The 14,616-nt window shown below is 48.2% G+C and overlaps 1 protein-coding gene across 4 annotated transcripts in view; it reads right to left on the reverse strand.

Annotated features, from left to right (window-relative positions):
* The window catches only part of JAK1 (Janus kinase 1), an 88,254-nt gene that overhangs the window by 31,775 nt on the left and 41,863 nt on the right, over nt 1–14,616 (reverse strand). For 2 of the 4 annotated variants that reach the window (XM_064147410.1, XM_064147407.1), the window contains exons 2-4: nt 7,595–7,674; nt 5,449–5,647; nt 2,889–3,012 (exon numbers count right to left, since the gene is read on the reverse strand). In XM_064147410.1, coding sequence (XP_064003480.1) covers nt 2,889–3,012; nt 5,449–5,647; nt 7,595–7,600 — 329 coding nt within the window. In that variant the 5' untranslated portion in view covers nt 7,601–7,674. The remainder of the gene's footprint in view (nt 1–2,888; nt 3,013–5,448; nt 5,648–7,594; nt 7,675–14,616) is intronic. The other 2 variants (XM_064147409.1, XM_064147411.1) reach the window with 2 other exon arrangements.

Raw genomic sequence — 14,616 nt, forward strand, 5'->3', positions numbered from 1 at the left:
AAAAGCAGAAACCACCAGAAATACAAAGCTGAAAAGCTTCCTTAACAAGGGAGACCACACAGAGAGCAGTGGTGAGGAGGACTTGAGGTGATGGGTGATGAGAACTCCAACATGGGCCAGCACCGTGCATTCACAGCCCAGGACCAGCTGTGTCCTGGGCTGATCCCTGGCAGCAGGGGCAGGGAGGGGATTCTGCCCCTCTGCTGAGACTCCAATGCAGAGATATGGGCCTGTTGGACTGGGGCCAGAGGAGGCCACAGATATGATGGGAGGGCCAGAAGCCTTCTGCTGTGAGGCCAGGCTGAGAGAGTTGGGGTTGTTCAGCCTGGAGGAGAGCAGATTCTTTGGAGACCTTGAAGCAGCCTTTCAGTATTTTCTGAGGGGGGGCACAGGAGAGCTGGAAAAGGACTGGAGTGAGAGGACAAGGGGTGATGGTTTAAACTGGAAAAAGCTCTATTTAGACAAGACATGGGGGATAAATTCTTCCCTATGAGGGTGGGGAGGCACTGGAACAGGTTGCCTAGAGAAGCTGTGGAGGTTCCCAGTCTGGCAGTGCTCAAAGCCAGGTTGGGGAGGCACTCAAACAGGTTGCCCAGAGAAGCTGTGGAGCTTCCCTGTCTGGCAGTGCTCAAAGCCAGGTTGGACAGGGCCTTGAGAAACCTGGTTTAGTGGGGATGGATTTAAATGATCTTTATGGTTGCTTCCAACCCAAACCAGTCTGCAATTCTATGATAAAATGGTAAACCAGAGAAGACCCCAGAAAACAAAGTCTAATCTAGCCTCACAAAGAAGGAGGTAGCACCCACTGGGCAAGTAGTGCAAGAGGGCTGCAAGTGCACCTGGAGAGAGCTCTGATCATTCACCCAAAGAAACACACAAACCCAAACATATAAACATGAAAGCCGAACCTAATGGAAACTACTTTTAAAGAACTGAGATAAAATCAGCATTGTACTTTTAACAGGAGGAATAATTCCCCCAATACCATCTTTAAAACATCACCTTTTGATGTGGGAGAAACAGATCACAGCAAAGAATTTCAGTACCAGGGCTAAACCACCTAAAATTCACACTCTGCCAAGACATTCTGTTACAATCCGGCCTATGGTTCATCTGCCTGACCCCTCCAAGCAAGAACTGGCATTTAACTCTGTGTGAGAGGCCATGAGAGTCCTCAGGGCTTCTTTTACAGAGTCACTCAATTCCATTATTGTCTGGTGCTTATCTGCCAAACTCAATCACAGCTGTTTAAAGCTGAGATTAGCTGAGGTTCAGTCATTAATACCACTAATAGATTGTGTTAAAGAAAACATGAGAGCCTGTAATATCCTCTTCCTCTTCTGAAAACAGGGCATCGCTGTCACAGTCACTGAAAAGCAAGGGTGGGTTTGTTGACTGTCAGTGTATTTTTTTTCTCCTAACAGTTCATCCAACAACAATTCCAGCCTGCCACAAACCAGAACTGGAACACCTTGCACTTCAAAGATCTAATTTATCATTTTCATGGAATGAGTTGGGTTGGAAGGGACAGTTCCAACCCCTTGCCATGGGCAAGGACACCTCCCACTAGACCAGCTTGCTCAAGGCCTCATCCAGCCTAGCCTTGAACACCTCCAGGGAGGGGGCATCCACAGCCTCCCTGGGCAACCTGCTCCATTGTCTCACCACCCTCACTGGAAAGAATTCCTTCCTTATCTCCAGTCTAAATCTCCCCTCCTCCAGCTTCAGTCCATTCCTCCTTATCCTAACTCTACAAGCCCCTGCAAAAATCTCTCCCCAGCTTTCTTGCAGGGTCCCTTTAGGTAGAAATTTGAAGAACTTGGGAACTGGTGTTTAGCTTGGAGAAAGGAAGCTCTGGGGAAACCTTCTCACTCTCTGAAAGGAGGTTGGAGCCAGGTGGGGGTTGGTGTCTTCTCCCAGGGGACAAGTGATAGAACAAGAGGAAACAGCCTCAAGGAAAACCTATATTGGACATGAGGAACAATTTCTTCCCCAAAGTCTTGTCAAGGCCTGGCCAAGGCTGCCCAGAGCAATGGTGGAGTCCCCATCCCTGGAGGGGTTTCAAAGCTGTAGATGTGGTGCTGAGGGACATGGCTTAGTGGTGACCTGGCAGTGCTGGGTTAAAAGTTGGACTCCATGACCTTACAGGCCTCTTCCAACAAAAGCAATTCTATGATCTATCAAGACCTCAGAGGAGGACATCCTTCTGTTAGCTAGAGGATGTGAGAGTACTCAGCAGCTGTCAGCATTCCTACTTTCAATTCCCAGCAGGTGAGGGCTGGGGGATCCATTCAGCCCAAGAAATGTCAGCAGGACATGTGCCATATTTTAGGAATGCCACCTGATGTTCAACCTGATGGTACATGACAGAGGAAAAAGATCCTGAGAACAATGCTTTCAGTTTCCTGAGGCTTCCTCCAGCCAAAAGTTTGCCACCACCCACAGCGAGGACACACAGATTCCCTTCCAGACCTCGAGGGGAATTTCAAAAGCAGCAGCACACTGTTGTTTGCTTTCAAGTTAACAGCAGAATTCCCACCGACTTCAGGAGGAGAACAGCTCACTCTGAACACTTAAAAGGGATGGAAACATGTAAAACACTGACATAAGAAAGCCACCTTTTTTGGAGGCATTGTTTTCAGTTCGCTTTTAGATTGTTCAGTCACCTACACCTTTGCGGATTTTCAGCTCCTGGGGCTTTTGTCAAGGTTATGTAGCAAAGATGAAAGAAAATCAGGAAACATTTTAAAGTTTTGACTGCCAATCTCATACCTAGGCTCTGAAAAAACAAGTTGCTTCTTTTGGTTTTGCTTTCTCGCCTTTTCAGTGAGTCAAGTGTTAAAAGCTAAGAGGACCTAGATACAGTTAAAGAATCACTCTTCACTTACCTCATTCGATAATGGAGCCTCAAGGATGTTTTTTCATCTATCTTGAAGACCTGGTTTGGTGCATACCAGAGTCTTTTGTTTTCATCATAGAGTGCAAAGAGATTATGGCAGAGAGGAGATATGGCTGCCAGAGAAAAGAAAACAGATCAATCACAAGGCAAGAAACATGCATGAAGCAGACATCTGATCTTGCAGACTTGGTCATAAAAAGAAACTGATCCTAGGATTAGTCTGCAACAAGCATTTAGAAACTCACAGCTAAAGCAGAACTGCAAATCAGGCACTGGCTCATTCCATTGTTTTTACTGTGTATCCAACAGTCAGATTCACAGAATCACAGAAAGGGTTGGAAGGGACCTTCAAGATCAGCTCATTTCAACCCTCCTGCTGTGGGCAGAGACACCTCCCACTAGCCCAGGTTGCTCAAGGCCTCATCCAGCCTGGCCTTGAACACCTCCAGGGAGGAGGCACCCTCAACGTCCCTGGACAATCTGTGCCAGTGTCTCACCCCCTCACTGGAAAGAAATTTCTTCCTGATCTCCAGTCTCAATCTGCCCTAAATCTTCCCTTCATTCCACTCACCCTTATTCTATCGCTACAAGCCCTTGCAAAAAGTTTCTCTCCAGCTTTCTTGTAGGGCCCCTTCAGGTACTGGAAGGCCACTCTAAGGTCTCCCCAGAGTGAATCTTTGGTGACTGAACATTATAATTTCAGCTACTTCTAACATTAAAACTGTTCTGCAATCCAGATTTTGCCAAAGGTCTGAATTTAAGAGGAAATTGCTTTAAAATCCGCACTTAGAATCACAGACACACAGCATCACAGACACACAGCATCACAGACACACAGCATCACAGACACACAGCATCACAGACAACTGGCTGCAACTTCTGAACACCCTGTCAATGTTCCACAGCATTGCCAGCATGAGCTTCTATACTTAGAGACACGTAGGATTCTTAGAGAGTCATCAAATCACAGACTGGTTTGGGTTGTAAGGGACCTTTAAGGGTCATCTAGTCCTCCCCCTCTGCAGTCAGCAGGGACAGCTACAACTACAGCAGGTTGTTCAGGGCCCCAAACAACCTGACCTGGTACAGTTGCAGGGATGGGGCTTCAATCACTTTTTCTCCAGACCATAGAAATGAGTGTTTTAACAAAACACTCAGCAACCCCACACCTCTGAGCTCACTTTGATGTGCTTCATACACTTCTCTCCTTGAAGAGAAGAGTTTAGTGAAATGCTGAAAACAGCAGAAAGCACAGTGTGTCATTTTACCACTCCTGCCCAACTCGACAGAGGCTTTTCCAACAAAGAGCAGACTTTGACTTGTGCGCCCAGGCTGACCTGCTCTAACCTTTGCACTTATATCACCCCAGAGGAAAATAAGCTGCAGCACACCTAGAGGGCTACCTCTCTTTGAATTCCTCCTTTCAGTTTTCTGGGAAAGCCCTGGTCAGGCAAGCAGCTCTTGCACCAGCACAGGTGAGGGGCTGAACTGCTGGGAAGCATCTCTGCAGAGAAGGACCCAGCAGTGCTGGTGGAGAAGTTCAGCATGACCTAGAAACGTGCTCTTGTGGCCAAGATCAATGGGCTCCTGAGGTGAAGAAGTGTCTCTCTCTTGAAGGAGAGTCTCTGTGAAGAAGAGTCTGACCAGCAGGCTCAGGGAGGTTCTCCTGTCCCTCTACTCTGCCCTAATGAGGCTACATTTGGAGTATTTGGTCCAGTTCTGGGCTCTCCACTTGAAGAGAGACAAGAAACTACTTCACAAAAATCTCAAGACAGCCTCTCCCACCTTTTCTTCTACTTTGAGCAGTTTAAGAACTGCCCAAACAGACTCTTGGCAAAAAAATCCATCCTAGACTTTAAGTTCTTTACTATGATGGTGGTGGAACACTGGAACACGTTACCTGGGGAGGTTGTTGGGACCCCATTGCTGGAGACGTTCAAGGCGAGGCTTGACAGGGATCTGGGCAACTTGATGGAGCAGGTCCAGAGGAGGGCCATGAAAATGATGAGGGGCTTGGAGTACCTCTGCTATAAGGACAGGCTGAGGGAGATTGGGGTGTTCAGCCTGGAGAAGAGAAGGCTCTGGGGAGACCTAACAGGAACCTTCCAGTACCTACAAGGGGCCTACAAGAAGGCTGCAGAGAGACTGTTGACAAAAGCCAGCAGTGACAGGATGAGGGCAGTGGCTTCAAACTTGAACAGATTCAGACTGGACATTTGGAACAAGTTCTGCACCATGAGAGTAGTGGAACATTGGAATAGGTTGCCTGGGGTGGTGGTTTTGGCCCCATCCCTGGAGCTATTCAAGCTGAGGCTCAACAGGGCTCTGGGCAACCTGATCTAATTGAGGATGTCCCTGCTGACTGCAGAGGGGGTTGGACTGGATGACCTTCAGAGGTCCCTTCCAACTCAGACCATTCTATGATTCTTTGACTCTACATCATATGCATGTTTCTACTACAAACATGGACTTACATGCAGAGAAGGACGCAGCACTTCTGGTGCTATCAGGCTTTGCAGAGAGAACTGAAAATAAGAAGGGATACTCACAACACCTCTGGGCAGCTTTGATGCACAGCTCCTCTGAAGTGAACTCGCCACTCGTGCAACAAATGGGAGTTTTGTCTTGTAGGTAGAAAAGTATTTCCAGGCCCCGGTGCTGAGCTTCCAGGCTCACTTCACTCTTCTTTGTGCTCCTCATTTTTGCACAGAAAGCCATGGCTTTGCAATCTTCTTTTACGTTTAGATACTGAAAAGTGGAGGGAAAAAAGAGTTAATGAAAATGTGGAGATGAGTTTGAATACCTGGCAGAACGCACGGTCGTTGCTTAATGAGGCTGCTGCACACTGTGATGGGCCAGGCTCAGCACTTCTCAAAGCCTGCACACTGGGAACCTGATTGTTCAAGATCAGTGCTGCTCATAAATGAAGGGAAAAGTGGAAAAAAGAAACATCAATGCTTATTGTGGCTTGTCACAGAACAACAGAATCATTCTCATTTGAAAACATCTTTAAGGCCATTGAGTCCAACCATTCTCTAACTCAGCTGAAACTGGTGCTAAACCATGTCCCTCAGCTCCACATCTCCGCCTCTTTCAAACATCTCCAGGGATGGGGATTCAAGCACCTTCCTGGGCAGCCTGATCCAGTCTCTGAGAACCCTTGCAGTGAAGAAGTTTATTCTAATGTCCAACCTAAACCTTCCTGGTGTGACTTGAGGTCATTTCCTTGCCCTATCACTTGTTCCTTGGGAGAAGAGACCAACCCCCATCCAATTCCAACCTTCTTGCAGGAGTTGTAGAGAGCCAGAAGGTCTCCCCTCATCATCCTTTTCTCCAGGCTGAACAACCCAAGATCCCTCAGCTGGTCCTCACCAGACCTGTTCTGTTCTCTTTGGTAACTCTGTTCCAAATAATTCCTTTCTGTTCTGGTGGTTTTACAACTATTCTAAGTGGTTCCTCTTCTTAACGTAAAGCAGGAATATCTTTCACATCCTTAAGCACACCTAAGAGGCTGAAAAACAACACTTGAGGATGGATTATTTAAACAAGCCATTTTCTACTTCCTTAAAAAAATAGTTAGCTTCTATTTTTACATCTTCTTTGCAGCTAAATATTACTGACAGTTTTCTCCCCTCTCTGCCTTTGTTTGTTCAACTCTTGATACTTGAACGTGTCATGATGAAATGAGCTTTATTGGAGTGTTTTTTGTAGTTATTACTTCTTTCTCCAAGAGGAAAGAGAAGTACCAAGGTTTGATGAAACAGCTTCTAGACTGCCAAGAACAGCCTCAGCTCAAAAGAAAATACATGTTGCATTTTACACCCAGCGCTTCAATAGGAAGAGTAGAAAGCAAACAGATGAACACACTCAGGGTATTATGGGGTCTGTGTTCCATCACAGCATGGTAGGGGGGGAACTGTGGAGATCAAAGTCAGGTTCATCTAAAGAAGGTCACACAAGAACATGTCCAGAGGGGTTTCAAATGTCTCCAGAGATGGAGACTCCACCACCGTTCTGGTCAGCCTGCTCCAGTGCTCCACCACCCTTTAATAAAGTTCCCCCTCATGTTTAGATGATTTGTTATGTTCAATTTTGTGCCTGTTATCCCCTGTCCTGCCACTGGCCACCACTGAAAAGTGACTGGTCCCACCCTCCTGACACTCATCTTTGAAGTATTTGTAACCATTTACAAGATTCCCCCCTCAGATTTCTCTTTTCCAGACCACAAAGCCCCAACTCTCTCAGACTTTCCTCGCAAGAGAGATGCTCCAGTGCCCTCAGCATCTTTGTAGCTCTTTGCTGTACCTTCTCCAGCAAGTCCCTGGTCCTACCTGAGCTGGGGAGCTCACAGTTCTCCAGACACACCCTCACCAGGGCAGAGCAGAGGGGGAGGAGCACCTCCCTGCACCTCCTTGCCACACTCTTCTTGATGTGCCCCAGGATGCCATTGGCCTTCTTGGCCACAAGGGCCCACGGCTGGCTCATGGCCATCCTGTTGTCCAGCAGGACTCTCAGGTCCTTTACCCCAGAGCTGCTCTCTGAAAGCTCAGCTCCCAACCTCTACTGCTCCATGTTTTACTAAGCTCTAACTTGATTCATAACAAACCCCCCAAACACCCAAGTTCTGTAGTGTGTGAAATTAATCCTCCCACTGCAAACCAACCCAACCACCCTAACCCTCGAGTGCCAACACACCTGCATTTATGTGACTGGCTGATCCTCTACGCAACTGAATCTGGTTATCTTCACACTCTCCAAGAGCAACTGGATTCTGCCTGGCAAAATGAGAAAAATAATGAAAACCATCAAGAATGGGGCTTGGTACAACCTGGGCCACAAAACATCTGTTAGGCTGATAATATGCCTCCTGCAAAGGGAAGGTTTCCATCAATGTACTTGAGATGTGGATCAAGTCTCAAGCAAAGACAGTCACAGCAAGCACCTAGCAGTCATCTCCTGATTTGGAGTCTTTGAGTGCACTGGCTGAGACAACAACAAAATCCAGGGGGAAAGCTGTGGTTATTTATTTTTCTCCCCTACCTGCAGCCATTTCCCTGGTTTCAGAGATTCAACCACGGGGCTGGTGTCATTCTCACTGCAGCCCTTAGCTGGGCCACCATGGGAGCATTTTTCTCTTCACAGGGCTTTTGAAATCACTTCCTATTTGTAACCCCATCTTGCTGATTCCAGTCCCTCTCTAGTCTCTACTGTTTCTTCCCCTGACAAATTACCAGGGTTTTTAATTTGTTTTATTTGCCACTGCTCTGTGAAACGTGCACAGCCTTGGGGGACTTGGAACACAGGAGCTACTCAAGGGAGTACCATCGCAAAGGTCACTTCTCTCAGTGGAACCTTGCTCAGAAGGAGCAAAGCTCAGGGCTTTAGTACCTTCTAGCAGCAGAGGCACTTTCCAAGAGCCCACAAAACCACAGAATTCTCCAAGATCATGGAGTCCAACCATTAACCTAAGACCAACATGGCCATTAAACCTTTTCTAAGGTCTTTTTTAAGCCGTATCTACCACCACAAGCCACCTCACTATTCTGGGGGTGGTTTGCAAAACTCCTCCCACCCAAAGTCAAAGGCAAACAAGGAAAACATCAGTACCATCTTTTTTTTAATTGACAGGCACAACAGGGTCTCTGTTTATTGTTTGTTACCAGGGCTGTAAAATCAGTGAGACACTACAGGAACACAGATGAAACAAGTGAGGAAAGAGAGGGCATTGGCAAGATGTCTCCTTAGTCCCAGTCCTGATGGTAGAGCATGGAGCTATGGACATGGAGCTCCATTTCTTTCCACAGCCTGATCATTTTTGTGTCCCTCTTCTGGGTCCACTCCAGCAGGTCTGTGTCCTTCCTGTATTGAGGGCTCCAAAGCTGGAGTACTGTGTCCAGTGCTGCATCCAGCTCTGGAGCCCTCAATATATGATGCACAACTCTGCTGTGAGACAGGCTGGGGGAGCTGGGGATGTTCAGTCCGGAGAAGGCTCTGGGGAGACCTTAATTGCCACCTTCCAGTACCTGAAGGGGACCTGCAAAAAGGCTGGAGAGGGACTTTTTACAAAGGCCTGGAGTGACAGGACAAGGGCAAATGGAGTTCTTGAGGAGGACATGGGACTCTGTTCAGTATCTCCAGAGACTCACATGTTCTGGCACTGGTGCTCTGTCACTGCTCATCAGCCACAGCTTCATGCTAGCAAGGGGAAACCATCCCACTCGCTTCCCCTGGAGTAGTCACTAACAGAGTGTGACAGTAAACTAAACTGGACAAAACATGTTGGAGCCAAGCATGACAGCACTGCTGCTTTGGTAAATGTCCCTCATCACTCATCTGAGGCTGAAAGACTCCTCTGTTTGTGTTCTCCAGCCCTCTTTTTCCTCTACCACAACCTCCTTGAACTAAGCATAGATTGTTTTTGCTGCAAGGGCATTAGATTTCATCTGGTAGAGTGGACTTCATCCAGCACTGCTTTAGAAGCCTTAGGTTCAGTCTGGAGAAGGTCTCACACTGCCACACTCGTGCTTCGAAAGTGCCCAGCAAATGGGACACTACCATAGACAGAAAATAACATTACACAGCACACATTGACAGTAAAACTGTATGTTCCTTCCACCCATGTCACTTCAGTGCCAAATCTGTTTCCAGACACATTCTCCTGGCAATAAGACAAGGAAGAACCAATAGGGAGCATGATGATTGGAAAATACAGACAAGCCACTAATTACTTCAGCGCAGCACCATAACACTTAAAGGTAAAAGATTAAAGATATTAGCTTTAACCTAATTGCAAACATTCCCTTCACAAGGACATGCAACTGAAATTCAATAGATTTGGATGTCTGTGTGGGCAGAGCATGAAAAAAAAAAAGGGTTGGCCAGAGGTTGGAAAATGTGAAGGGAAATATAAAACCCTTGCCTTCCTGCAGATCCAGAAATCAAAGTGGTTTCTTTAATAGCTCCTGCTCTTGTCTCTAATCATGGCAGCAATTCCCAGAAGACAAAAAAAAACCCTTAAGTGCAGCTTCCTTCACAATATGCTCTGGGAGATGACCCTAACAGTCAGTCTCTAAATTGCTGGTTACTGACAATTTTCCAGATATTCCTGTGCCCAGCCTCAGGAATTCACTTTTTAAAAGTGCCTTTTAAGCATCCAGAAAGTCTCCACTGAACCAAACAAATTCCTGCTCTGCCTTATCAGTCCAACAAGTAATTATGGAATTGTTTCAGTTAGCAGAGACCTCCAACCTAAGTTGAACCTAATATTAGGTCCAAAGGAAGGCCACAAAGACATCAGGGGGCTGAGGCACCTCTCCTATAAGCATAGGCTGAAAGAATTTGGGCTGTTCAGCCTGGAGAGGAGAAGGCTTTGGGTAGACCTTAGAGCTACATTTCAGTATCTGAAGAGGGTCTACAAGAAGGCTGGAGAGGGACTGCTGAGAAGGGCCTGTGGTGACAGGATGAGGGGCAATGGTTTGAAACCGGAGCAGGGCAGATTCAGGTTGGACATCAGGTGGAAGTCCTGCACAGTGAGAGTGGCAAGCACCAAACGGACTGCCCAGAGGAGTGTCTGAGGCTCCACCCCTGGAGACATCAAGGCCAGCCTTGATCTGTCTCTGAGCAACCCACCTAGTTGGAGATGTCCCTGCTGACTTGGACAAGCTGACCTTTGAGGGTCCCTTCCAACTCAACACATGATCAAAACAATCCTGCCCCCTCCCTAAAGGTCTGTGTTTCACTCACAGAGCAACAGCTGAGTAACGCAGTGGGAGCAGCTCCTCAGGCTGCTGCAGCACCAGCAGAGGAGGGCAAGGACTCATCCTGCACACAAGGATTACAACCACAGAAGTAATGATTTTGGGAGGAGAGGCTGAGGGAGCTGGGATTGGTTAGCCTGGAGAAGAGGAGGCTCAGGGGAGACCTTATTGCTGTCTACAACTACCTGAGGGGTGGTTGTGGCCAGGGGGAGGTTGCTCTCTTCTCTCAGGTGGCCAGCACCAGAACAAGAGGACACAGCCTCAGGCTGCGCCAGGGGAGATTTAGGCTGGAGGTGAGGAGAAAGTTCTTCACTGAGAGAGTCATTGGACACTGGAATGGGCTGCCCGGGGAGGTGGTGGAGTTGCCATCCCTGGGGCAGTTCAAGGCAAGGTTGGACGTGGCACTTGGTGCCATGGTCTGGCCTTGAGCTCTGTGGTAAAGGGTTGGACTTGATGATCTGTGAGGTCTCTTCCAACCTTGGTGATACTGTGATAAGGGCCCCAAACCAAAACCATGCACTCACAATTGCCAGATTTCTTTAGAGAAGGCAGTGAACAAATCTGGAGCCCACACAATTGGACAGAATTAAGAAGGCTGAAGTGAAGAAGAAAAGGGTAAAGCTAAGGCCATTCTGATAAGGAGCAGAGCTGCAGGGAAGCAGCCTTGGGAAGGCTAGCAGAGAAGCTGTGAAAGTTAGCTGCTATCTGTAGCTGAGCTGTGCGAGGGGGCCTTGAAGGGGGGCAGGCTGGTCAGCCCTGGGAACAGCTGAGTGTTTCTGTTACAGAACCTATCAGAAGTACACATGTCTGTGCCAAATCCACTATATAGGTACCACTCTTTGCTTCAACAAATGGATTGCTCTTCTGTGTATCACACTGGTATAAGCTCGTGTCTTTGCGTCTCCCGCACGGACGTGGAGGAACCCAGCAGTACACACAAAGTGCTGCTATCAGAAAAAGGAGTAAGTTAAGAAGTAGGGAGGCAGCACTGTAGAAAGCAGGTTGTTCAAAACCACTTTGTTTCTGGTTTAGCTGTTAAACCATTAAGACTTAACGAAGTCTTCCATTCGGCCTGGAGAAGAGAAGACTCCAGGGACACTCTTACAGAGGCCTTCTAGTATGTGAAGGGGGCTACAAGAGGGCTGGGGAGTGACTATTGACAAAGTCTTGTAATGACAAGATGAGGAGTAATAGGTTTAAACTGAAAGAGGGGAGATTCAAACTAGATGTTAGGAAAGGGTTCTTTACAGTGAGGGTGGTGAGACACTGGCACAGGTTGCCCAAGGAAGTCATGGATGTCCCCTCCCTGGAGGTGCTCAAGGCCAGGATGGATGAGGTCTTGAGCAATCTGGGCTACGGGAGGTGTCTCTGCCTATGGCAGGGGGTTGGAACTGGATGATCTTTAATGTCCCTTCCAACCCACCCTGATTCTATGACAATCAGTTTGATAAAAGCATGAAGTAAGGCATGCTTTGACAAATAATTTCTGCCACAAAACCTACTTCTCTTTTACAATCTAGAGTCACATGCTTGAAACCTGCTCCATCTCCTCTCAGGAATAATTTTGCTTTGTGAGACACTGGCACAGATTGTCGAGGGAGGTTGTGGATGCCCTCTCCCTGGAGGTGCTCAAGCCCAGGGTGGATGAGGCCTGTTCTAGTGGAAGGTGTCCCTGCCCATGGCAGAGGGGCTGGAACTGGATGATCATGAAGGTGCCTTCCAAAACAAACCATTCCACGATTCTATGAAAATTCAGGAGACAATAATATTTGGTAAAATGTGAGGTTCCTGCCTGCAACTTGCCACAGGCAAGATGCCCTTTGCAAGAACGTCCATTCTGAGGAAATGCAGTACCACACTGCTCGCTAGAGAACCCCTCTAAGCCTCTGTATGGCTCAACAGCCAAGGGAAGAAAAGGCAGAGGTACAAATTCAATGCTTTAGAAAGCACGTGCAATCTTCCCTCAGTCTGAAGAAGTGAATACTCTGTTGCAGAAGAAGGAGCTCTGGAAAGCCCACTCAGCTCTAAAGCCTCCTGTGAAGCTGAGACATCTGCACCTGGCCCTGCCAAAAACCTCCCTTCAACAAAAATGCAGCAGAACACGAAAGACCTTCCCTTGAGTAAGGGAATGGAGGCTAAAACTGTCAGCTAGGAGACAATTTACAGTATCACAGTATTATCAGGGTTGGAAGAGACCTCACAGATCATCAAGTCCAACCCTTTACCACAGAGCTCAAGGCTAGACCATGGCACCAAGTGCCACATCCAATCCTGCCTTGAACTGCCCCAGGGACGGCGACTCCACCACCTCCCCGGGCAGCCCATTCCAGTGTCCAATGACTCTCTCAGTGAAGAACTTTCTCCTCACCTCCAGCCTAAATCTCCCCTGATGTAGCCTTGAGGCTGTGTCCTCTCGTTCTGGTGCTGGCCACCTGAGAGAAGAGAGCAACCTCCCCCTGGCCACAACCCCCCCTCAGGTAGTTGTAGACAGCAATAAGGTCACCCCTGAGCCTCCTCTTCTCCAGGCTAAACAATCCCAGCTCCCTCAGCCTCTCCTCATAGGGCTGTGCTCAAGGCCTCTCACCAGCCTCGTCACCCTTCTCTGGACATGCTCAAGCATCTCAATGTCCCTCCTAAACTGGGGGGCCCAGAACTGAACACAGTACTCAAGGTGTGGTCTAACCAGTGCAGAGTACAGGGGCAGAATGACCTCCCTGCTCCTGCTGACCACACCATTCCTGATGCAGGCCAGGATGCCACTGGCTCTCTTGGCCACCTGGGCACACTGCTGGCTCATGTTCAGGTGGGTATCAATCAGTACCCCCAGATCCCTCTCTGTCTGGCTGCTCTCCAGCCACTCCGACCCCAGCCTGTATCTCTGCATGGGGTTGTTGTAGCCAAAGTGCAGCACCCTGCACTTGGAGCTATTGAACCCCATCCCATTGGACTCTGCCCATCTGTCCAGGCGGTCAAGGTCCTGCTGCAGAGCCCTTCTGCCCTCCAACCCAGTCACATCTGCCCCCAGCTTAGTGTCATCTGCAAACTTGCTGATGACTGACTCCATGCCCTCATCCAGATCATCTATGAAGATGTTAAAGAGGATGGGGCCCAGCACAGATCCCTGAGGGACACCACTAGTGACAGCTGCCAGCTGGATGTGGCACCATTCACCACCACTCTCTGGGTCCGGCACTCCAGCCAGTTCCTAACCCAGCACAGAGTGTTGCCATCCAAGCTCAAAAAGGCTCTAGATGCCAGACAGCTCTGGCCACGTATCCAAGCAGAGAAGGGATTTTAGGGGTTTTTACCCCTACTCAGTTTTCCTGTTTTTGGAGGGACATGCTTAGAGCTAGCTCAATTCCCAAAAGACAGGCACTGCAAAGTGGAGATACAAGCAGAGCTGCCATGTCACCATACAGAAGGATGATGGAACCAAAATGCACAGTTGGAAGGTCTATTTCCAGGAGGAAAAGTCCCAAAAGTGAGAGGAGAGGAAAATCGCAGACAAAATCTGCACAAACCAGAGCTTGGTTTGAAGCTCCATTAGCCAACTCTTCCTCTTTTTTTTTCCTCTCAGCCCATTTAGTTTCTGGTTTCGTGACAGGAACAGAGCCAGAGGATGTTTATCCCATCACAGGAGCACTTCTACTATGAAGACAGGCTGAGAGAGCTGGGGTTGTTCAGCCTGGAGAAGAGGAGGCTCCAGGGAGAACTTAGAACTGCCTGCCAGAATTTGAAGCAGGATACAGGCGAGTCAGAGAAGGACCTCTGACAAAGTCCTGGAGTGACAGGGTGAGAGGTGATGGCTTCAAATTGGAAAAAGCTCAATTTAAGTCAGACATTGGGAAAAAACCTTCCCCGTGAGGGTGGTGAGGCACTGGAATAGGTTGCCTAGGGAAACTCTGGAGGCCCCAAGCCTAGATATGTTCAAAGCTAAGTTAGGGTTTAGGCCTTGAGGAA

Source organism: Pogoniulus pusillus, chromosome 8 (assembly GCF_015220805.1).
Source record: "Pogoniulus pusillus isolate bPogPus1 chromosome 8, bPogPus1.pri, whole genome shotgun sequence".
In the NCBI taxonomy this organism is placed as follows: Eukaryota; Metazoa; Chordata; class Aves; order Piciformes; family Lybiidae; genus Pogoniulus; species Pogoniulus pusillus.